A 26,493-nucleotide genomic window follows, 5' to 3' on the forward strand; every position below is an offset into this window, starting at 1 on the left:
ACCTTAACAACTTAATAACCTAAGAATTAAGGGTTTTCCGTTGAATAACAACAAGCTTTAAGTTTTGCTTCGATAGAAACGATCGACCTCTAATGGTTTTAAGAGAAACCGATGGGATTACTTGGGAAATCGGACCGATCGGTCTCTAGTAATTTTCTTTAAGAATTAAGATCGAACAGGCTTCAAGATAAACCGATGGGATTACTTGGGAGATCAGACCGATCGATCTCTGATTTGGTTCAGTTGAAGACGATGAGAATAACAGAAGAGAAGTAAACAAAAACTTATTTAAAACAATGGGGTTTTAAAATAAAAGAATTTTTTTTACTCAATGCACCCCACCCCTATCGTTGTTACACACAGCCCATCGACTTTTTATTTTATTTTATTTTATTTTTTTTAGTATTTTATTTTATTTTTGTCTCTTGCTTGCTGCCAATGGACAGCACAATCACATGCCAAAAAAAACATCGTTAATCAATATATCGAACAAAGATCCGAAAACATATTAATTTTAAAAATAAATAAATAAATAAATCTTACATAAAAAGAAAATAAAAAAAAACACATGATCCACAATCATCATACCATCACTAATAAAATCACCCCTTCAAAATCTCTCATTATTTTGGGTCATTTCGAATGATCCTAGATTGAACCATAAAAATGTGCTAAAACCAAGTATTCGGAATCTAAACAAATGATCCATAATTAAGCCAAAAAGAAGGATATAGAAAAAAATAAAATAAAATAAACAAATAACTAAAAAATAAAAAATAAAAAAAGGTCATATTGGCAATGCATCCCACACTTGGGGCTTTTCAAGTCTGATCCTCAATGGTTCCCAGTAGAGTCGCCACTAAAAGCGCCCTCGATCCGCGGGATGCGCGGATCCACTTTTGACCATTGAGGTTTGGGAGTCGCCACCTAGTTATTACGGTCTAGGAGCCGAATATCGATTCTAAACGAATAAAAACAACTAATCTACTTAAAAAATAATTGAGTTCGGGATCAAATTACGGGGTTGGAAGGTGTTAGGCACCAATCCCGCCCGGCAAACGCCGATCTTTACTAATTCCCAAATAAACTACATTGCTAAAAGACCTCAGTAATAAAAAAAAATAATAATAATAAGAAATATATACCTTTCTGAAGACAAGGTTCTCGTTCCCTGAGATCTGATAGAATAACTCCTTATACAGTACTCCTCGCTTCGTTCTGTCTCCGGATCTGAATTCTGATCTCCGAGGTGAGGTATCTCTTTTTTAGATCTGGATTCTTCGGATTTGTTTATGGATTTCTAGGTGTTTTTGAAAAGCTTATAGGTGTTTTTCGAGCTAAAATCGAAGTATGGGTGTTAGGTAAGGAGTTGGGACTTCAAAATTAGGATTTAAGAGAGGCTAGGAAAGTTTTTTGACCTACTTCTCTTATTTTTTGATACGAAAATAGGGTGTGGAGGCTCCTATTTATAAACTTTTTTTAAGTGTCTTTTAGATAGAGTTAAGGTTTAATTATAATTCTTTTAGAGAGAGTTATTGTTTAATTATAATTCTTTTAGAAAGAGTTATTATTTAGTTAAAATTCTATTAAATGGAATTATTATTTAGTTAGAATTCTATTAAATAGAGTTATCATTTAATAAAAATTCTATTAGGATTTTGACTTTTAGTCTCATTTGATTGACTTTAAGATTTTGACTTTAGTCTTACTTGGTTGACTTTAGTGACTTTAATATCTTGACTTTAGTCTTACTTGAGTGACTTTAAGATCTTGACTTTAGTCTTACTTGATTGACTTTAATTTTTTGGAGAACCCCTTTATTATATCTTTAATTCTTTGGGCCCCTAGATGGAGGGGTCCTTTAATAAATATCTAGGCAACCATCAACAATTTTGCCTGAGAACTTGATTGATTGATTTTTTTGGTTCAAAATTTTAAATTAATTTTATTAATGTTTCACTTTACATTATTTAATGTTTTATTTATTAATTTTGAAATTTTAAATTTTTTATTGAAAAATTATCGTTTTGCCCTCAAAAAGGACTTTTTGAGTTTTAAATCGATTTTCAATGTTCTATGATATTTTGGAATCGACTTTTCGTAAAGAATTCAATGGGAATATTGATTTTTATCATTTATGAAGTTTTTTGTACGACATGGTCATGAATTTTATGAGGGGCATTTTCATAATTTTATTGAAATTTGTGAAAATTGGCGAAATGATTTATTTGGTTTCATAACGTAGTCTCTAAGGATGTTTTTAAGATTAAGGGTATTTTTGTAATTTAATCATTTTTTAGTGATTTTTATCGCGAAGCTTCTTTTTATCTAAAAAATGATGATTTCTAAATTTTTGAGGTTATATTTTCCTAGCGTAGCGTAGTTTCTATAATTTTGTCAGTTCGAGATACCTCATCCGGATTTCTGAAACATATCTGGTAACAAAATAAAACATTGGAATAAACATCCATCATTGGAAACCGTTACGATCAGGTTGACGAGTTAATTAATCAGGCGAGTACAAAAATGGGGTGTTTACCGTAGCCCAATGTGTTTAATCTCAAATAAAAATGTGCCACATAAACATCATATATTGCTACAGGAACGGGACACCATTTTGGATTGCGACTCATTTGAAAAAAAATATAAAAAAATTCACACATGGAAAATAGTTGTGGTATTTCCGTCCAAGGTTCTCTAGACAAGAAAACCCCAAAATGCCCCATAATAAAATAATTTAACCATTAATACGGGTTGTATGACCTAAATAATTCTCTAGGTCTATTCAAAGAGGACCTTAGTCCTTTTGCAAATGTAACTGAATATTGTGCGCTCATTTTGATGTCTTTTAAGTGTTGCTGGTCTCAATAAGTGAACGATGGCCAATTATCAATAAAACAAAAAAAAACAAAAAATAAAAAGTGAACGACGGCCTAAACATCTAGATTCATGAGTTGGGTCATTTCTTCCCAATTTCTTTATTAGAAAAATTATATAAAAAAAAACCTAATAAAACAATTATTTTACAAAAAGAATCAAATTTATTGAAATTACCAAAATGATAACAGACCGACCATTAACTGGCCAGTTGTTCTCTCTTTCTCTCTCTCTCTCTATCTCTCTCTCTCTTGATTATTTAAAAAAAATCAAATTTTTTATAAAAAAAAAGTTATTGAATGACGGGTTATTTTCTCTCTCTTCACTTTCTCTCTCTTGATTATTTAAAAAAATTTGAATTTTTTGTAAAAAAAAGTCATTGAATAGCCGATATTTTTTCTCTCTCCTCTTTCTCTCTCTCCACTTTCTCTCTTTTGATTATTTAAATAAACGATTTTTTTCTAAAAAAAGTCATTGAATAGCCGATTTTTTTCTCTCATCTTTCTCTCTCTTGATTTTTTTTAAGTCGAATGGCCAATTTTTTCTCTCCTTTTTATGATTTTTCAACCATTCAAGGGCCGAATTTTCCTTTTTACAATCCGCCCGGTACCTAGCCGTTTCCTTTTTTTCAATCCAACCGTTAAGTAGTCATTTTTTAGTCGTTTTTTTATCGTTATTTAACCGTTATATTATATGTATGTATATATATATATATACCAAACTGAATCTCTTTTTTATGTACAAATTTAGTGCATTATGGTGTTGGTTATTTGTCCACCAAAATTAGGTCAATATTTTTTTTTTAAATTTGTTTTTTTTTAAATAATCAAGAGAGAAAAAACCGACCATTCAATGGTCATTTTTTTAAAAAAAAGTCATTGAATAACCGATATTTTTTCTCTCTCCTCTTTCTCTCTCTCCACTTTCTCTCTTTTGATTATTTAAAAAAACGATTTTTTTCTAAAAAAAGTCATTAAATAACCGATTTTTTTCTCTCATCTTTCTCTCTCTTGATTTTTTTTAAGTCGAATGGCCAATTTTTTCTCTCCTTTTTATGATTTTTCAACCATTCAAGGGCCGAATTTTCCTTTTTACAATCCGCCCGGTACCTAGCCGTTTCCTTTTTTTCAATCCAACCGTTAAGTAATCGTTTTTTAGTCATTTTTTTATCGTTATTTAACTGTTATACTATATGTATGTATATATATATATATACCAAACTGAATCTCTTTTTTATGTACAAATTTAGTGCATTATGGTGTTGGTTATTTGTCCACCAAAATTAGGTCAATATTTTTTTTTTAAATTTGTTTTTTTTTAAATAATCAAGAGAGAAAAAACCGACCATTCAATGGCCATTTTTAAAAAAAAAAATTGATTTTAATTTAAAAAATCAAGAGAGAGAAAGAGAGAAAAATAACCATTCAATAGCCCTTTTTAAAAAAAATTCAATTAAAAAATAATAATAATCAAGAGAGAGAGAGAGAGAAAGAGGAGAGAGAAAACAACCAACCATTTTAATAATTTGCATTAAATTCGATTTCTTTTGTAAAATAATTATTTTATCAGGTTTTTTTATTTATAATTTTTCCCTTCTTTATTTACTTTCCAATGTATAAAATATATTGAAAACCTTTAAAGAGAATATTTGCTAATAACATGGCAAGATCATAATTACATATACCATATCCCAAATATAGGGATTGGAAAGAAACATTTTTCACCATTCAATTTTATCTAGATCAGTATCTTCTACAATGAACATTTCTTAGATATTTTTTTAACTACCACAATCCATGTTATTTCAGAAAATTTGCTGAATTTTGTGATGGGTTTGCTCATGAGCGAGGTTTTTGAATATCCAGCAAACTTTTTTTGAATCTCTCAAGGCAGTCACAAGCATCAATAAACAGAATGATATACCATGGGGCTACTGAACAATATTTGTTAACAAACCAACTACTCCAAAAGATCGATCTGTTGTTTTGGAGAGGGGGAGAACTATGAATATAAAGGGTCAAAGATTTGACCATCAACTTGATGCTCTGAGATGGTCAAGTTGATGTTCTGATTGTTCCATTATCACTCCTAATCTCTTGATAAATTTTTCAAAGCAGCCAGAAACTTGTGTACAGCCAAAGTAGTAGAAAATGGTGGTAACTAACAAAGTCCAATTTTATAAAATGCAAACGAGGCCATGAAATTCATGCCAGTATTAACTTCTGCCAACGTAGCCCACCATGTTTTAGTTTTCAAATTGATGAAAAACATATCTCGAACTCGGTCTTCTATGAGAGACTAACACAAATGACATAAATATTCTCATCGTCAACCACTAGCCAAAAAAACCCTTGATTTTTTCCTTCCAAAACCAATCATATACAAACGGTACAATTTATTTTAACCTCATCTTCTAACTTAAGATTCTATCTTATTTAAACTATAATCCCCAATGATGAGATAGGATTCTGGAGAAGTAAGATTCATGAATATTGTGGTAGAAAAAAAAATCACCCTTTAACCTTTAAACCCCAAGACGTTGAAAATGATGGATTAAAGACAAGATTGAATTGGTTAACAATAATTTACCCTAAATGTTGAAGAGCTTGAAGAAGATGGAGTTGTGGGAGAAAAATCAAGGGGTTTTGGCTAGAGGTTGAAGATGAGGGCATTTAGGTCATTTACTATTAATCTTTCAAAGTAGACTGTGGTCAAGGGGGCATATCAATTGGAAAACACGGGTGTATCTCAAATATGCACCAAAAGATGGAGGGTATGTCTAAATCACCCACACTTAGACTATTGTATTAGCCCACACTTTTGCAGAGAGAGCACATAAATCAGATGTGAAAAAGAACCCTTCAACTGTTCAAGGACAAAAGATTAGTTGAATTGCTCTTACCAAAATAATAATGCACAGGATAATGGCACAATGGTGGGAGTTCTTCACAACCAAATGAGCTCCAAGATTGAAGCAGCACTGTTTTCACCAAATTTCCCAAATCACGTGTTGAAGACAGACCTGTAAAGATCCCATAAATAAAACAAGTCATGCAATTAAATCAAAAAGAAAGAAAGAATGTTAAATAAAGATCCTTACCACAAGTAAATTAGGATGGGCAGACCACATGGATTCACCAAATTCATTGATCATGATTTGACCTATTGAATTGATACAAAGAGGCAAATTCCAAACTAATTAAATAACAGCTAAATCTTTGAGCATCCAAAAACATGATGAAATAAAATAAAATGCACACTTTCCTAATGACTAAATTCATTATCTATGCGATGTGAATAAAAGGTGATGGACAATGTGGCCCATCAAAGCTTGACTTGCCCTCAAGTCTGCAATCTAACATTATTGTATAAACATTAATTCACACAATAATAAAAGATAGAGCCAAGATAAAGAGATGTACATTAAAAGTCATTCAATTAATAGCTAAAAAGAATAAAAATTAGGAATTCTTGAGCATTGTTTTTTTAACAAAATTTTAAAGATCTCTTGATCAGTTGGCATAGGATCATCCCCTCTGTGTGCTTCCTTTGAAAAGTGAGTGGAGAGACCATGGAACATTAGCTCATCCATTGTAACTTAACCAATAAAGTGTCGTATCATTTTGTAGGAGTAACATGCATTCGTGTATTCCTATGAAACTGATTCAACTTCTTCATGGTTAGTTTGTTAGAACATTTAGCAAAATGGTATATCCATGGAGACTCCATCCATATGCACACTTTGTTGGACTATTTTAAAAGAGTGCAATAATTGAATTTTCAAAAATAAATAAATATGGGTTGTCTAGAGTCAGGCATTGGAGAAGATCAAGGCATCGCTCTCAAAGAATTTCATGACATACGATTTTAGGGCTTTCATAGCTTTTCTCAATCATTGTTGTATATATTTTATTGCACTACAGAACTTTTCTGTTATTTGACAAAAACAATGTTACTAATAAAAAACAAAATAGGAAAAAAAAAAAAAAAGGCACCTGAGAGACATCTTAGTCTGCATGGGATTATTCTAGTATTCCAAAAGTATAAGAACAAGAATTCATTATCAAGCTCTTGACATTATTGATGTGGATTATGACTCCATGTACAATGTTTCATCACAGATGAAATTCATACTGATATATAGTCGACATTTATCAAGGAAGCAGCTTAAAATTTGTCCAGATAGGAACATAAGATCTTTCAACATAGAAATGTCGTTCTGTAAAGATGGAAGCATGAATCTGTTGCGGTAGTAGTATGAATTAGCCAAGCTCCAGCTCCCATATCCAGGGGTGGAGCCAGGATTTTTCCCATGTGGACAAGAGGAAAAAAATTTGTGGGGGCAATAGCGGCGGACTTTTTTTATCCACCACTGTTATATGTCACAATAGATCATAAATCTTTATAGACTTTGAAATTTTTTGTGGGGGCAAGTGCCCCAACTGTAAATCTGCCCCTGCCTATATCCCTGATTGGGTTCATACTATGGTACTTATCTTAAGCAGCATTTTGGGCTTTGTAGGGGATATAAGGTTGTAGAAGGAAGGCGTATGAGTAGTGTAAGAGAAAAAGGTCATATTTGCTTGCACCATCTTGCTTCCTCTGCATGCTTAGATTTCTAATTGAGATACCTCAGGTTATGTGGTGGAACTGTAAATAACCTGGTTGGGTTCAGATTAGGGTTCTTATTTAAGCATCATTACGGTCTTTGTTGGGGAATACAATGTCGTAGAAGAAAATATTATAAGCTACAGAAGATCTTCAATTAGAGAAAGTACACAACATTACAATTCAGTACATGACAGTAGGTAAATTAAGTGAAAATTATCAAAATAATAATAATAATGCCAGTATGTCACATAGAACTATAAGTATAGTATTGCTTCATGATAGTTAGGGGAGGTTGACAAACTCATAGGTGTAAACAATACAAGGAGCAATTGAGCAACACAACCATTTACTTTAAAGCAGAAACACTTGCCTTGGTAATTTTGATAGCACTTCAATATAGTATATTTGTTCAACCAATGTAATTTTGGAAATAGCACCACGATCCTTTCAAGGAGAATTGTCAGACACGCAAACACCCATTTCAGAATCAATCCTTTTAGATTTACAAACCTTCTTCGAGGATACCATTGATGTTGACGACACCCAAGACATCGATCTCTTCTGGGAAGAACAAGCATCAAAGAACCATTCCCATGGATTCCGGTCCAACCCATCTCACCCTTTTAGCTTCCCAACTCTATCTCTCAATCCTTCTCTCCCCAAATTCCCCAATCTTTACCCTCTTCACACCCATTCCCTTTCTTTCGCTTCTTCGATCTCTCTGTCAATCATTCAAACAAAATACATAAGACTAATCGCCAATGGAAGCCGATGAGAGCCGTGACAGATGCCGCTAGGCCAATAGAAAGAAAAAGGGTGGCAGGCGCGGCAAGGGTTCTCGTAACATTGTAACTAAAGCTTCTCATTTGCTACTATCCACTCAAACTAAAGCTTCCTATTTGCTTGATATCATCATCATTATGGGTCTGATTGCCCCGAACACCACGAGTCTTATAATTCCACACAATCTTGCATATTTCGTCTTGAGGCAAAGTTAAACCTTGTCGTTTAACTGATCTATGCAATTCACAGAAGAATCTGGGGTCTTGTAATCTGACATATTCATGAAGCACCCGTTCGTGATCAGGAACCCAACTCCTCGGAAATGGAGTGTAATCACACAATGGAATCAACGACATGTGAGAGAACTGAACACCATCAATAGCATCAACAAGTCCCATCCTTAAAAGATCCGAATACTCAGGTGCCGAATTGTTACTACTCTCTCTCAAAGGATGGCTGAGATCACGTGAGGCAATCTTATATACCTTGGCTCGAGACTTAAGTCTATACCTCGCAGCATATAGCTTAGCTAGAGAGCTCCGTATTACATAAGCACAAAACCCAACAACTTTCTTTCGGTTATCGGCATATTTATACCAATCTGCCATAGTTTCAAGAAACTTATTCATTTGGGAATTAGTATGTGCTTGGCCCGAATATAGCATTGGAGTGCAAGGCAATGGTTCCGGATCTCTATCACCCTTAACAAATGCAAGCCTCCTGAATTGCCGAATACATTGTTGTAAGCTAGCTGTAACCGAAAGCAAAGTCCCGACACCCTTTTCACTTACAATTTTCCCTCCTGTTGCGGTGTAACGTAATGTTGGGTGTATAACTCGACGACAAATTATGTGGTCTAGGAATTGAATTCCCCTCGTGATGTGTTCAATCTCCACCTTTGAATTATCTAACCTTAATCCATATTTTCCCTCACAAAATCCAATCAAGTCCTTTCTGATTTCCACCGCATCCTCTCTAGACCCTCGGACTCCAACCAAGAAATGGCCCCCATATCGAATGTAATCCATTTTTCTCGTCTTCTCCCACCCCTCGCTCGATGGAACAAATTCTGGCCATGCAGGGTTATGGTTACCATCATTAATGTTGTCTTTCCATATTGAATCGAGCTTAGAGGGACAAAAGAACTTAACTATCTTTTCTTCCATCCAAACATCAAGATCATTCAGGCATACATTGGCAAGCAAAGGGCTTAAAATACCACAATGACCATATGAGGGGACCTTCGCAGCTTCCTCCGGTGCAAACCCAAAGAAGGTTCTCAACCAATACGGATCGGGTTTCGGTTCATTCTCATTTAGAATTTTCTTCCTTTTCGTTCCTTTCTTCTTCTTTTTCTTTCTTCTCTTCAATTCATCATCATTGTCTTCTTTCGACCGACTCCTAATTGGGGCTCCAAACGCCGATTTAATCAAACCTAAGACTTTTTTATCCTTGATAGATTTCTCCAAACAACCCATCAACAGATCCTTGCCAACATTTTCGAAAATGTTGCTCAAATCCCCTTTTAAGAACCAAAGATACCCAGCAAAGTTACTTCGAATGGTTCTAATAACCGTGTGTGCATTCCGACCAGGTCGAAACGCATGGGATTTGGACGAGAACCGCGGTTCAAACACGGGTTCTAAGATCAATAACAAAACCTCCTGAACAACACGATCTTGGAAACAAGGCTTACCAGAATCTAAAATAGCTTGAAGTTTACGTTTGGAGATTAATTTGGCTATGGGTTTATCGTTGGGGGATCGAATAAAGAGATGGGTCTTCATGCCCCACATGAATTGCCCATTTAAGACAGAAGTTTGAAGGGATAGGAGGCTTTGGAGGACTTGAGAGTGAATTGCGTTTCGAGGAGGGAAGGAACCAGTTTCCTCGGCACAAGAACGCTGGTAAGCTAAGACCCATAAATCGAATTTTTTAAGAAAACCAGTGAGATTGGAGAAAGGTTTGTGTGATGGATCAGAGAAGGTTCGGAACCATAGATCAGAGCATATTTGGATTGGGTCTTCTTTCATGAGAGAGTAAGGATCTTGTTGTTGTTGGTTTGGGTGGTGGGTTAGATTTGGGTGTCGGAGATTGTAGGAGAAATGAGTATGAGAAGAGGAGAAAGTGCTGATGGATCGGAGGAGGAGATTGGAGGGAAGGTGTTTGAGGAATGTTCTCAAAGACATCTTTGATCTGTAAGAATTCTGATACATGAAATTTTTTGGGTTACATTGTAAGCATGGTTTTAAAAGCTGGTATCTCGTTTTGCCCCTTGTGTATACCGAGTTGACTCGTTCAAGTCATCTCTTCTCAGACAAGTCGAACCATTTAAATCTTTTTTAGAAAAAAAAAAACACTTTCCTTAATAAGATTTTAACTCTTACAGATAGATTACCACGTTTTCAATCCAACACCACAGCCTTCCATGTTTCATGGATATATATATATATATGGGGCGGTTCATGGGATATACGTAAAAGCAATGATTTTTCAAAATATAGGTTAGAGGTTTTGGTTTGAGCTGATTTTCTGCGAGGATGGTCACTATGATGAGAAGATCATCTTCACAAAAAATCAGCTCAATTTGAAACTTCTAAATCCATCAAAATTGATTTACAAATTATTGACAAAATTTGGTAAAAAATCGACGGTCCACATTCTAAATCACTTTTAATGGGGTTAGAAGTTTCAGATTTGACTAATTTTTTTTCGGATGATCTTCCCATCATAGAGATCATCCTCACATAAAATCAGCTCAATCTGAAACTTCTAACCCATATTTTGAAAATTTATTAATGTTACATTGTTTTTACATATGTTTTTTCACATGTCCCTTGATCCGTTCTCATATATATATGTGCGAAACGTTCAGCACCCAACCATTTACCCAACAATTTGCCTAATATGTTTTGTCTTACATAGGTTAGAAGTTTTGGAATGGGCTGATTTTTGGTGAGAATGATCTCTAACTGTAGAGATCATCCTCACCATAGAGATCATCCTCACCAAAAATCAGCATATTCCAAAACTTCTAACCCATGTAGGACAAAACATGTTGGGTGCCGAACGGGACCCATATATATATACAACAATTTGCCCAACATGTTTTGTCCTACATGGGTTAGAAGTTTTGAAATAGGCTGATTTTTAGTGAGGATGATCTCTTTGGTGAGGAGATCATCCTCACCAAAAATCAGCCCATTCCAAAATTTCTAACCCCATCACAAATGGTTTACAAAAAATGGACGGTCCACGAATTTTCAACTTGTAAACATGAGGTTAAAAGTTTTGGAATGGGCTGATTTTTGGTAAGAATGATCTTCTAACCGTAGAGATCATCCTCACAAAAAATTAGCCTATTCCAAAACTTCTAACCCATGTAGGACAAAACATGTTGGGCAAATGGTTGGGTGCTGAACATTTCCCATAAATATATGTTTTATCTTATATGGGCAAAAAGGTTTGGAATGGGCTGATTTTTTGTGAGAATGATCTCTATGATGAAGAGATCATCCTTGTCAAAAATCAGCCCATTCTGTAACTTCTAATCCCATATTTACAATTTGAAGAATTTTAGACCGTCCATTTTTCGTAAACCCCTTTTGATGGGGTTAGAAGTGTTGGAATGGGCTAATTTTTTGCAAAGATGATCCCCTCACCAAAGAGATCATCCTCACAAAACATCAACCCTTTCCAAATCTTTTTGCCCATATAAGACAAAAACATTGTAGCTTTATGTGTCTATGGTCCTGACCCTATTTATATATATGGGCTTTTGGGCTTAATCCAAGATTTTGAAAATGAAAGGCTGCCGAATTTTCACAGAACTCCCAAATTTAAAATTACAATTCAACAATAAAAAATAACAATTTTTTTTAAAGAAAATTTTTTAACCTTGTGGCATCGAATCATGTTTTTGAATGTCACAAGGTTAGCAAGGCCCTTACTAAGAGTTGAAATCTTACTAAGTTAGTAAGGCTAGTCGAACTCTCTTTAAAATTGTTTAGAGAGCTACTATTGGCACCACAATTTCATAAATTATTATCATCCTAATTAAAGATTCACACAATTCAAACATTTCAAAAGTTTCGTTCTAATTATTACTTCAACATTTAAACGCATTCAAACAATTTTAAAGTTTCCTCCAATCCCACCTTCTTCTCCTTCCTTCTTAATTCTCTTTAAACCATCACCCAAAATAGTGGGGAAGGTGGTATGTCCTTGAGCTCCAACTCGAGTATGGAGTACTACTCTCTCTCAGCCTAAGAACAACACCACCAACACCAATGTTCATAGATTCTCTGAGAGAGAAAGAAGAATCAAGGAAAGAGAATTTTCGTTGAGTTCTTCCTACAAGTGGTAGGGTGGTTTTATGCCCTTGGAGTTTTTGCATAAAGAAGGAGAGAAAAGGGATGGAAGATGCATTCATGGCTTGAGATCCATTATTTTACAGGGATATTGAAGACTACAATATTAAATAAATTAAATTTTTTTACTGAAAGAGCTATAAATTCAATGAGAAAGATTCAATAATATTTCTTGAGTTCTTACAAATTTGACAGAGTTCTGGCATTCTTACTGTTAAAGAAAACAAAACAAAAAAGGTCAAAAAATCTAAAAGAGGCCAAGTCATCTAGTACTCTTTAGGACTTCCTTATTTATAGAATTATAGGGAGGTTCTATTACAAAAAAAGCTTAGGAAAATACAAAAATGCCCTAAAGAGGATTGCTATAAAGAAAACAAATGCTCATTCGTTATCAGAGAGCTGTTGTTGTTGTTGGTTTTTTTTTTTAGTTGATTATTTTCTTCTTGTGAATGTTCAATCTTTTGTTCTTCTTTCTTTCATTTTCCATGTTCAAATGATTAATCGAATTTGTGTCTATTTCAGAAACTAATGTAGTAGGACTAAAACACTAGACAACTTAAAGATGCTTACTCGCCAGAGAGAAGCTCAAGGGTGAGCATCACAATCATACTCCACCTTGAAGATAAAAGAAAGGTCTAGGTACAATAGACTATAGAAAAGGAGGAACAATTCATGAAAAAGGAAGGGACTCGGGAGAAAACGAATGGGTATTCGCTTTATCATTCAACTCGTATCCCGAGATTTTTCGAAACCTATAAAAGGGGGAAAATGCCCTTGAGTTGTGCTACCATTTCAAAAACTCCAAAATGTTTTGGCTTCTTGCATTCTCAAGCAAACCAAGATTGTCAAATATCGCTTGAGCATCCAAGGACTATTTTTCATCTCCAAATCATTCATAGTAAGTCTTTTGATCTTGTTTATTCAGTTACAGTCTTTTCATGCATGCCATGTGTTTGTGTATCGTATTTGATGAACAATAGGGTTAGTATTAGGTTTTGGGGTGGACAATGGTTTGATTTTGTAGAGAAACCCAGGATGGTTGGGTGAAATAAGGGGATGATGGTGGGGAGAAATGGTGGGATGGCAACCTTGTTGATAATGGGGGCTTGCAAACCCGAAATGGGACTTAGGGCTTCAACAGAGGCCTTAGATTGGACCGAGGACCTCTAGAGATTTTTGGATAACCTTTATAGGGACAAACGATCAAATGAAATAGATGAACATGGTCTGTGGATAATGAGTAGACTCATGGTGTCATTGTGAAATCTAGGGCTTCTAATAGAAGTCCTAAATTGACAAAAGACCCCAAGAAACCCGAGTTTAGGTTTGGTTGGCAAAAATAACACAAAAGTAATTGAAATGGTAAGGAAAAAATGGGTTTTGAAAAAAAAAAAACTAAAAAGCTAAGTGGAGAAGATGAACCATAGTGAATGCTCATTCATTTTGAAAGCAAATGCGTTTACTATGAATTTGGCATGAAAATTGCTAAGTGTTGGAAGAAAGCAAATGGATTGTAGTACCCTTGATAGAGAACACATTCGCTAACAGATAGCGAATGCATTCGTAAACGGATAGCAAACGTGTTCGCTTTGCTCCCATAGTTAGGCAAGACTCTACTAAAATTTCTGATTTTTCTCTTGTTATTTTGTGTGATCAAAACATAGACCCTCCTCTGATCACCAGTGCCTTTATATTTTGAGTAGAATGCCCTTAGAGAAAATTCACAACCCTTGTATTGTTATGTTCATGCCACACACACTGATTTGTTATTCTTGCCAAACTATACCTTTGGAACTTTTCCTTATGATCCATGATGAACCCCAAGTCTTTTGTATACCCAATATATCCATTGAATTCTAAGAGTCATAGAGAGTCTCCTAAGGATGATTAAAATACCTCTCACTATCACTACCACCATATATTAGCTCTTTATTCTTTCTCATGGTGCCTTATGCTCATGGCTACTCTTGTTTGTTGTGTTTTAAAGCAATGGAAGGAATAAATTCAAAACCCATTATTACTCCCTCTGCTGCTCAAGTTAGTGTCCAAGGGACCAACATACCAAGTACCCAAGAAGTTGTTGGCATTGTCCAAGTTCAAGCTCCCGCTGTTCTTGTGCCAAAGGTAGGGCATGGAGATACCACAAAATATATGAAGCTGAAGCAATCAAGCCCATGACCATTAAGTGTACCAACGGGGCCAAATGTTTCTCTTGCCAACTATCATTCATAAGGGTGTTAGAGTTCAACTAATAGAGAAGATGTCCGTATTTAGGAACTGGACTGAGGCCGATAATAACCAGATGTTGGACATGGAGTACCCCAAAAATTGGGAGTCCATACAATGGACCCAGTGGATGAACAAGACCCCCCAAAAATGACAAAATGAGGAAGGGATTGGTGGATTTTGAGTTGATGGCGGTTGTAGAGATCAACATGAATGACGTATATTACAATAACCCTTGATAGCCTCTTCAGTAGAGTTCTGCCACCTGAATACTCATACATTTATCATAGTGGGGTCCGAGTTTACCTTCATTGTGGAAGACGCTATTAGATTGGCCCAGCCTCCAGTTGGTAGAGATCTAGCTTATGTGCTTAAAGTGGAGATAGATGCGGTAGAAATGGCAAAAATGGTCTAACTTAATGACTTGAGGGACATATTTAAGACAAGGAAAGCTCATAGGAAACAGTCATTGATGAATTGGAGGGCTAAGTATAACCAATACTATTATCAAGAATTTCATATGACTGATCTTTCTCATTTATTTCTTGAGTATTTATGTGGCTCTATGTATTCCTGTTCGGTACATCAACAACACTATATTCATCATTGTGACCTGGGTTTTGGCAAGTAGAGACATATGCCTAGCAGCCTCATGGTGGCTCAACTGTATCGGGCCCTTGATGATCTGCATGGGGATACGACATCCTTGGCCATCAAGAGAGCCAATGGGGAAGATGTGACTAAGAAAGCGAAGAACATGTATGGGCCATTTTGGGTATTGCAATTATGGGCCTATTAGAGATTCCCAGACTTAGCCAAGAAGTTGATGAGTGGAGCTATTTTGAAAACCATATAGAAATGATGTTGATATGGGGATGAAAAGCCAGCCAAAAGAACCACACTTTAATACCTTCAACAATTTACCGGTGCCAAGAATTTAGTATGGATGCCATATGCCCAAAACAACTATAGAGCTAAGCCATTATTCAAGCCACAGGAGAAGGTCAATGCTAATGGGGTGGAATAGCTCTACATCCATCAAATAGTCACCCCCAAGTACATGATCAGGATGCCCATATATCCCTTGGTTATAAACAAACAAGAGGTGGATGATTGAGCAGTACGCGTAGCATATAATCCCCACTAGGTAGCTTTGTAGCTCAAGTATGATCAAGTGTGTCATATCCATTTTGAAGGGAGGAAAAATTGATGAAGAAGACATATTTTGATTTTCCGAAGGTGGAAGCCACAAAGGTTGCAATAGATGAAAGGGTCGGATTAAAGTCTCTAGAGTATATTGAATATGTTTTCTGACACGCGAAAATGTGATGTTTTCTCATCTCCAAGATCTGGACCAGTATGAAAGAACATCGAGAGACTTCACTGGTGCCTAGCACATTCTTGGCCATACATTATGGGTTACAAAGGGAAGATATTTAACCTCAAATAAAATAATGGATTGGAGGTACGACGTGAAAGTTATAGGGAAACTAAAGGAGACTATTATTTTGTGAGTTTGAAGATGTGGAAGAGATTGATTTTAAAATTAAAGAAGAAGAAGCGAAAAGAACAGTTGAGAAGGAAGAGAAAGAAAAATAAAAGAAGAAAAAGGAGGAGAGCTAGGCTATGGTAGAGTCTAAGGATGAGGAGGTTGGGGTTCAATAAGAAGAGCCAACTAAGGATTGAAAAAGGAAAGCCAAAACAATAATGGTCAAAGACCCAACCACTAAAAAGGGCAAAAAGAATGTTGCATTGGCATAAAAGGTGCAACTTATAAATGCGTCTACCAGTAAAACCCCAAGTTTTTTGTTCGTATCTTGAGAAAAAATAAATAGTGAAATTTTGAGAAAATTCTAAAAGTGGGACTTAGGATAAAACTTTAAGATTTTTCTCTGGTCATTTTTAATGAAATCTGACCTTACCATTGGATTCAAAATGATCGAAAAACATATTTTAACCTATAAGCACACTCAAATGTGAGTCCGAATAGAAAAGTTGCAAAATCCTTGATTTTCAAGTCAGACCAGGCTAAAAAAATTAATTTGTGTTAGAACAAGAATTTTAAAAATCCAATAGCACTATTGGATCTGCAATGAAAAGTTATAGAAAATTGAGTATTTACTCATCATTTTTGGAGTATTGTTAAAAATGAAAATGTCAATTTCAAGGTCCCATCGGTTCAAAAAAATGAATTTTTGTTAGAGATAGAGTATTCACTCATCACTTTTAGAGTCTGGACAGTTGAGTTATCATCAAACGAAACATGTAAAATACCGATTTTATCTCGCCAACATATATAAATAATTTTTAAATAAAATTCACTATTCATCGTCCCTTATAATAGTCCAAAACTAATCGAGAGTTTTAAACGAAAAAAAAATCATTTTTTCCCAACCTTCAACTTGAGATTCGTCGTGAACGGGTTGCCATCGACTTCCGACAAATAAAAAAAAAACGTCCGCAACATCGAATTCAACAAAATCCACCCATTTTTTTTTCTCTTCTCTTTCTTCCTGTTTCATCAAAAAACAACCGTAAGATACATGGGGGTTTTGAAATTTCGACCTCAGATTTCATCTACTTCAAGCCCAAACCATCATCCGCTACAGAAAAGAGAAATGACGATGGCATCGAGATCTGAGAAAACACCAAATTGGATTAAAAAATTAGTCATCTTGATGTTCAATCCATCTTAATTTTCATGTGATTATCTTGATTTCCACGCACGTGTTTCAATTCTATCACACAGAGATTGGTAGAAACTCTCAATTTCTATTGGTAATCATAAATTGTGAAAATTACATTTAGGATTTTAACGAAAATTTGTAATGCATTTAAAAATGTAGAATTCTTTTCAATATTTCAAATTCATGTCAAATATTCATCTTTGATAGATTTAATTGTGTTTTATACCAAATTATACGTGAGTAGGACATTTCACCGAGTTATTTTCGCCAGTTGGGTTCTGTGCATTACTCAGGCCTCATTTTGATCTAAGTTTTGTAAATTTTCAATTTAAATGATAAAAATAAATTTTAAAGTTTGAGAAAGGATTTAATATTCAATGAACTTGTATTGAGTGAATGAATATAGAAAAATGAATGGTGTGTTTGAAAAAGTGAAAAGTGCAAAAAAAAAATAAAAAAAAAAAGGGGTGAAATGATAAAATGTTAGAATCACACCCGAGGGGTGATGTCTGCATTTTACATTGTGATGCTATGTGTGGGTTGATGAATGGATATCCAGGGTTAATTTACTTTTTGTTATCACGAGATAACGTGCATATTTATTTACTTTTCTGTATTGTTATTTATTTTAGGTCGCGCGGCCACATTTGCATGGTAGGAAACTGAATATCCATTCTAAACTCTGTAATATTAATTTATTATTTACTTTCTAAGAAAAGAAATAATATATATATTTAGCTATTTTGTGAACTGTTAAAGATCTTGTGAATGCTTGAAGGGATAGTTTGTCATATCATCCGGAATGATATACTATCGTAGGATGTATGGTAGGGACAGTCAAACTTATACGTGGTATATGATATGTATGAGAGTGTAGTCAAAACTAGAATTTGGGTTTATTCCTCTCTATCTTTACTAGTGAATTTGTAATGTAAAGGTGGTCGTATACAAATGAGCTTGTATATTTGGGAATCACATACACGCATGATAGACATAGATAAAGATGATTAGTCAATGATTACTAACAATCTATAGTAGTCGAATGTTTTGACACATCGAAAAGAGATCCATTGGTTACGATCATGTCAAATGGCCAGCCTGAGCTGGATAATGGTTCCGCAAGTGTGGTAAACAACGACCAACCACAAAATCAGGAACTAATACTTTATTATGAAACATCATGTCCCGACTAGAAGCAATTCAGTCGTGAATCCCAATTCTTTAATTCCATTACTCCACCATTGTGTATTACATATCTATTGTCTTATTTTAATATATAAAATGAAATGCATGTTTAATTTTTCCATTTGGTCAATTAGATTTGTACAAAAAGAAAATGTTATAGTGAGTACTATTGATTGATGTAATGTGAGTTTTAAAATGTTTAATTGCTCATCCCTGACTATATGTACTAATTAATTATAGTTTATTCTGTAAAACTTTGCATATGTTAAAATGATTTAGTATGTTTATTCGTTTATGTTAGAAGAGGTTATTAACAAAAATTGTTTGCTTCCCTACTGAGTAACCATTGTTATCACCCTTTCCTTTTCCATTTTTTTAGTTTCAGATTCAGAGTTTGGCAAGGCAGGTGTAAAGCACGAGTGGAGATTATCTGGTAGGTCAAATAGATTACCAGAGTCCTTTTCATGGTAAGTACTAGGCTATACCTAGCAACATCAGTTTGTCTAGGTAGTATTATAGATTTTGGGTGGAATGTTAGGATGTTTGTTTGAATGAGGAATTTTGTATAATGCTGTATTTTGTTTATCCTTCTGTACTCTGATTTATCGTACGTTATTAGATGTATATAGGCTATTATTATATTTTGTATGTATATATGTAGGATATAATGTATATTGTTTATCAGGACCAGATGTTTAGTGCCTTGGAATGCTAACATAAATAGAGAAAATCATACTGAAATTTCAAGGCGCCACCTAGCACCTCAAGATTTGACATGGGACTTTGTGTTAGTGTTTCAGGTGTGCCATAGATAGTATCAGAGCATAGCATTAGATCCATATAGGATACAGATCTGTTATGTTTTGGAGAATGGGCTGCTACCATATACATTAGAGATAATCATAAAGTATCTCTAATAATTTGATATTCGAGCTTATTAGTAATTTCGTATTGGGATTGCAAGCTTTTTTGCATCTAGAAGTCCGTAGAGCCTAGTACGCCTAATATAAGATTCTAGGTACATTCTGTCAGTAATGAAAATGGTATTCAGTACTAAATTCCTTATTATAATAGTAATTAATGATTCCATGAGAAAGATGTTGGCATGGTTATGAGAAGTGTTTGTAGACATCCCATTTGCACGAACCCGTTAGGAAGATCCAAATTTCCTCGAATTGATTCCGATTTAAACTTAAGATTTTCGATGGACCCACATTGCTATTTTGCATCATTTTCATGCATACATGCATCATGTCATATAGTTTGCATGCTCAACCTTGTCCCTAACCCACTCTAAATTCGTATTCATTCTCCATTAACCGATCCATCACCCATACCCTCATCATGGTCCACTCCTAACCAAATCTAAGCCCAAAACAAAGTCCCATTTTAACCTAAATTCAAACCCCATTCTCTAAGTCCTAAATCCAATGACCCAAATCCATTACCTAGCCAACCTAAGCCCAAAACCCAATGCCATTCTAAACCCAATGACCCAAATCCATTACCAAGTCCATATCCTAACCCAAACCCAAGCCCAACACCAAGCCCACTCTCTCACCCCTTCATAAGATGACACATGTTGATACCTCATAAGCCCCCAATGCCCAATGCATCACCTAATTGGAGGGTCAACTTCCTTTTTGTATAAACTCAAGAATGCCCTTCTCAAAAGGTTTAGTCAAATCAAAAAGGTTGTTTGGTCTTTGGTAATAATCTATAAAGGTGAGGGAACTTCCCATTATGCCCTCAAAAGGTGAGAATCTTCAAGTACATACATGGAGTTCTCCCATTGGTCCATTTCAAAAACATACATCTACCCTTGCTTTATGAGTTATTTACAAATGAACCAAAGTCTACTTTTCACCTACCACTTCACCTTTACACATGTCATCCTCATATTCACCCTCCCAAATGTGCTTTTGTTTTCCCATTGGTCCATTTCAAAACTACACTTTCACCCCTTGCTTTATGAGTTATTTACAAATAAACCAAGATCTACTTTTTACCTACCACTCCACCTTTACACATGGCACTCCCTCATTCATCCTCCCAAAAGTACTTTTGTTCTCTCACCTCTATTTACCAAAAAATCAAGGATCAAAGAATGTTTTTAGGATTTCTTCACAAATGTCATCTTTACCCTTATACAAATGGAAAATCCAAAAAGAAACAACCTAAATCTCATGTCCATTTTCTTTATTTTTAGGGTTGGACTACTTTATCCCCAAAAGTTATCCAAAAACTCTATAAATACCCTCATTTTCTATGAGCAATTCATGCTCTCAAGCCCCCATCTCTCAATCAAAAACTCTATCAAAATTCCTACTCATTCTCTCGTCTTCTAAACTTCAACTCATCCCTCTACCATCTCATTCAACTCTCAAGTCTACTCTTCAAGGTTCAAGTTCACCAAGGGACAAGGTGGGGTTAAGAAGTAGTTCATTTATTTTAAAAGCTTGCATCTTCTTCTTTTAACCCTCTACTTTTAATTTCTTTTAGAAATCCTTTAGGATGTAATGAATACCCTCTCCCATCCCCGGTAGATTGGACTAAGGTTCGATCGAAAGGATAGGGGTTGAAGCCCTTTTCATCCCAATATCATGCATCATCTTGTACACAATGCACACACTCACCTATGCATGACAATGATGAAGAAATGTGTTACCCTCTTGATGGGGTGAAACACTAAGTTTCTAGTCATGCATACATGCATCAAGGTTATGGCTTCTAAGGAACTCCATCATGGAGTCTCTCTAAGAGCTGAAACCTACATTCACATTCATAAATTTAATGTGACTACATGGGTCATTCTCTTTTATAGAATGCCCTTAATGTCACTTTGAAATAAAAAACCCTTTGAAAATGGGACATTTCACCCTAATGCACACACCACCCTCATCATGCATTTTAATGTTTATTTTCTTAATTTTTACAAGAATAATGGCTAAGCAAGGTAACCACCTTTGGTGGAGAGGATGGGGTGCCTAACACCTTCCCCATCCTCTAACCGGACCTCCTTACCTAGATCTTAGGTAGACCTTGCCCTTTCCAACAAATGAGAGTCACTACAATGCCATAGAAAAAATGGTTTTCAAAAATATCAATTCGGGTGCCCATTCACACCGATTTTCAAAAAAGAATGGTGGCGACTCCAAACAAAGCAGCATTGAGGTTCATGGTGAACATTTCATGTCTACAACTTGGCGACTTCGCTGGGGATCAAGTGGGTCCAAACCAATTTGACTTGGCCATTTTCTTTTCTTTCATATTTTCTTTAAAAAAAAAAAAAAATATTCAACTTTATTTTTTAGTTTCATTTTTGTTACTAACATATTTGTTGGTTGATTCACTTTGTTGTGCTTATGATGTTCTCTTCTTTGTGGGAATGCATGTAAATTTTTTTTTTTTTTTGTACTTGTTCAAGGTTGTAAGGGTTGATACACATTTGTAATGCACTTGTGCACATTCAATTCATATCTCATTGCACAAACCACCTTCTCCTATTTTAAAAATCTAACCCTGGATGCCGGTACTCTCAAGCCCCCTAGATTATTCATTTGAGGAGGCGGGGAGGAGAACATCCACCTCAATCACCAACCTAAGAAGTGTACATTTCAATGTGCATGGAGGTTTGAAGATTGAGTAACCTCAAACCACCTATGGCCGCATGCATCAATACGATTAGAGGTGTAAGACACAAATGTCAAGATGTATCAACCCTTGGGAATGTTGTAAGTTTTCTCTTTTAGCCCTTGAAGGCAAGGTTGTAATGTCCAAAATAATAAGGGTATATGAGTTCTAGGAGTCCCTATGGTTCTTCCCTTTGGTAAAAGGGAAGAAATTCTTTTAGGAACTCATGGTTATCACCATTTATGTGCGTGTCAAAAAAAAATCTGAAAATAGCAGACTCTGGGCCTATAGCAATGAGCAAAACACTAAACATTGGGCAACAAAGTAAGTTGGAGTGGAAAATTAGCTACTGGTCCGACCACACAAAACGGACTGAAGAAGTGAAGTAAAGTCCGTTAATACAGAACGGACTGGATGATTCTATCTCAGTCCGTTTTGTATGAACGGACTCAGAATTTTACTGTAAATCCATTTTTCATGAGCGGACCTAAGTGTTTTGCTTCAATCCGTGCTGTAAACACGGACTAGGATTGGAAAGCCCTCTAATATTCATACTCTACGGCCACCCTCCATGACCCACATTCATATCCAAATGGGTCCACGACCCATATCCATATCCAATTGGGCCTACGACCCATATCAACTTCCAATTGGGTCCACGACCCATGTCCAAATCCAATGGGGTCCACGACCCATACCCACCTTAAAATGGGTCCACGACCCATATCCATTTCCAAAATGGGTCAATGACCCATTCCCACATCAAAAATGGGTCCACGACTGTAGACACCCCATTTTTGCATCCGCCTGATTAATCAAGTCGTCAATCCGATCGCAAAGGTTCCCAATGATGGATGTCTATTCCAATGCTTTATTTTGTTACCAGATATGTTTCAGAAATCCGGATGAGGTATCTCGAATTGACAAAACTTAGAAATCACACTACACTAGGAAAATACGACCCCAGAAACATAGAAATCATCATCTTGCAAACCAAAAAGAAGCTTCACGATAAAAATCACTAAAAATGACCAAATTATCAAAATACCCCTAATATCAAAACAACCCTAGAGCCTACATTACGCTTAGGAAAACCCATTTAAACACATAAAACAACAAATCGGAACCAAATAAATCATTTCACCAATTTTAACAGAATTTGACAAAATTACGAAAATACCCCTCATAAAGTTTACGACCATTTCATACAAAAAAACTTCATAAATGATAAAAACCAACATTCCCATTGAATTCCTTACGAAAAACTGATTCCAAAACATCCTGGAACATGGAAAAATGACTTAAAAGGTAAAAAATCCTCTTCGAGGGTAAAATGGTAATTTCACAATTTTAATAATTAAAGATTTCGAAATTAATAAATAAATCATTAAATAAATATAAAGTGAAACATTAATAAAATTAATTTTAAAATGTGAACATCAAGGGACAAGGTGGGGTTCAGAAGTAGTTCATTTATTTTAAAAGCTTGCATCTTCTTCTTCTAACCCTCTACTTTTAATTTCTTTTAGAAATCCTTTAGGATGTAATGAATACCCTCTCCCATCCCCGGTAGATTGGACTAAGGTTCGATCGAAAGGATGGGGGTTGAAGCCCTTTTCATCCCAATATCATGCATCATCTTGTACACAATGCACACACTCACCTATGCATGACAATGATGAAGAAATGTGTCACCCTCTTGATGGGGTGAAACACTAAGTTTCTAGTCATGAATACATGCATCAAGGTTATGGCTTCTAGGGAACTCCATCATGGAGTCTCTCTAAGAGCTGAAACCTACATTCACATTCATAAATTTAATGTGACTACATGGGTCATTCTCTTTTATAGAATGCCCTTAATGTCACTTTGAAATAAAAAACCCTTTGAAAATGGGAAATTTCACCCTAATGCACACACCACCCTCATCAACTATTCTCATGCATTTTAATGTTTATTTTCTTAATTTTTACAAGAATAATGGCCAAGCAAGGTAACCACCTTTGGTAGAGAGGATGGGGTGCCTAACACTTTCCCCATCCTCTAACCGGACCTCCTTACCTAGATCTTAGGTAGACCTTGCCCTTTCCAACAAATGAGAGTCACTACAATGCCATAGAAAAAATGGTTTTCAAAAATATCAATTCGGGTGCCCATTCACACCCATTTTCAAAATAGAATGGTGGCGACTCCAAACAAAGTAGCATTGAGGTTCATAGCTAACATTTCACATCTACAGTGTCTTGCTTCTGATCAATAAAAAAATTACTGAACTTACAGGTTAAGAAAGATGCAAGGAAATAGAGGTGCAACTGGACCCGTGACAAGGAGTCAAACTGGTGGGGACACTATAAAAATTAGGGCTTTTAGAGACTCATATTTGGGCGGTTTCACTGAAACGTTGAGATAAACAGATTGAAATGGGCTTTTGAAGGTAGTTTCATTGGAAACACTGTGGAAGAACCAACATAGATTGATTGGAGGTGTTTCTATTGGAAACGCCTTTGAAGTAAGAAGAAACGAGGCTTAAAAGGGGTAGTTTAACGACAAAAATCTGTGGCATTTTTCAAAAATTGTTTAGATAGGCGAGACAGTAGATCGTTGGGAGGCATTTCCAATGGCCATTTTTTTGAACCGCCATTAGAAATCCCAAATCAAGGCTCCACCATTACAAAGATGAAGAATCGAAGTGTTTCCAATATGGTGCCTTCGCAGTCTCCAATTTGGTGGAAAGTTTTTTGTTTCCTCTTCTCCTCCCTTCCTCCCTTTCTTCCACTCCCACTATATATATCCGTCCCGTTCTCTAATGATTCCATTCTCTAATAATTTCTCATGGTTGAAGAGGAAGAAGAAGAAGAAAAGGACGAAGAAATTGTTCAAAACCCAAATTTGTCGAGAGTTGAAACAGTTAATTTTTATTTTTTCCCTTATCTCTGTAACAATTGGTTTTGAATGAGTTTTTATTTTTATTTATCATTAGGGTACTGTGGCATCCCGCCAAATGCGAACACAAATCCTGAGGTCAAACCTCAAAGTTTGGATAGCTTCCTCTTCTTATGTTAGCGTTTCACAGAACTCAAAAGCAAAGAAAAACTAATAAGCCAATAACTAATAAATCCTGTATATAACAAGGTACCAAAATATACAAGATGCGAAAGACGGTAAACTGTGAATATCGTAGATTTTGATCAGAGTTGCGCAAAAAGGTGAAAATGTACAGGATTACAAAAAATTCCTCATTTTAAAATAGACCTAGCACTCAGCCAAAAAAAAACATATACCTCTCTTAAGACAAACAAACTCCTAGTAGAAGTAGTCATGATGCTCACCGGATAATGGACTCTACTCGTTGGTATGACTTACCAGATAGTCCTTGCTAGACGGCTCTACGACTACCTCTTCGGCTACAAGCTCTGAAACTAAAAAAAATATGAAGTAAAGGGTGAGTAACAATGGTTACCCAGTAGGTCCACAAACAGTCCTACTAATAACCTCACCTAACATCTACGAATAAACATATTGAAACATTTTAATACATACAAGGTATTATCAAGTAAAATACGATTAACTGGTACATATATCTAGGGATGAGCAACTAAACAGTTTTAAAGATTCACGTGGCATCAATCATCAGTACTCACTATACATTTTCATTTTTATACAAATAATTTGACAACATTGAAATGAAAAGCATGTTTTTCAATTTATAATTCAAAATATGACAACAGATACATATTACATGATGGTGGAGTAGTGGAATTAGAGAGTTGGGATTCACGACTGGATCGCTCTCAGTCGGGATATGATGTTAAAACATAAATCTGACTTTTAGTTCCTGATTTTGTGGTCGATTGCTGCTCTTACCATATTAGTGACTATTTATTTGGCTCAAGCGGACCGTTTGACCTGACCGTAAGTAATGGGTCTCTTTTCGATGTGTTAGAACGCTCGACTACTACTAGATTCTTAGTGATTACTAACCAATCATCTTCATTTATGCCTATCAGGCGTGCATGTGATTCCCAAAGTAAACAACTCCTTTCATATATGACCACCTTTACAATACACGTTCACTGGTAAAGATAGAGATGAATGGACCCAGATTCTAGTTGTGACTTCAC

The 26,493-nt window shown here is 35.4% G+C and overlaps 1 protein-coding gene across 3 annotated transcripts; it reads right to left on the bottom strand.

Moving 5' to 3' along the window:
- Positions 1-560: 560 nt before the first annotated feature.
- LOC147381381 (nuclear intron maturase 1, mitochondrial-like) lies at positions 561-10,602 on the bottom strand. Of its 3 annotated transcripts, XM_086430512.1 has the most exons (4): positions 7,859-10,602; positions 5,978-6,039; positions 5,780-5,899; positions 561-2,435 (listed from the first exon to the last, which is right to left on the bottom strand). In XM_086430512.1, exon 1 carries the CDS (start codon positions 10,485-10,487, stop codon positions 8,361-8,363), a length of 2,127 nt encoding a protein of 708 aa, XP_086286638.1. In that variant the 5' UTR covers positions 10,488-10,602; the 3' UTR covers positions 561-2,435; positions 5,780-5,899; positions 5,978-6,039; positions 7,859-8,360. The 3 variants fall into 3 exon arrangements, with proteins under 3 accessions (XP_086286638.1, XP_086286637.1, XP_086286639.1); XM_086430511.1 differs by lacking the exon at positions 561-2,435 and having other exon boundaries at positions 4,343-5,899; XM_086430513.1 differs by lacking the exons at positions 561-2,435; positions 5,978-6,039 and having other exon boundaries at positions 4,343-5,899.
- Between the last annotated feature and the right edge of the window lie 15,891 nt (positions 10,603-26,493).

The sequence above is a fragment of the Akebia trifoliata genome, unplaced genomic scaffold, assembly GCF_017979445.1.
Source record: "Akebia trifoliata isolate Shusen 1 unplaced genomic scaffold, ASM1797944v1 Contig00523, whole genome shotgun sequence".
In the NCBI taxonomy this organism is placed as follows: domain Eukaryota; kingdom Viridiplantae; phylum Streptophyta; class Magnoliopsida; order Ranunculales; family Lardizabalaceae; genus Akebia; species Akebia trifoliata.

Bases quoted from the DNA above. Each gene is read 5' to 3' on its own strand.
- LOC147381381 (XM_086430512.1), bottom strand. From the start codon at position 10,487: ATGTATCAGAATTCTTACAGATCAAAGATGTCTTTGAGAACATTCCTC.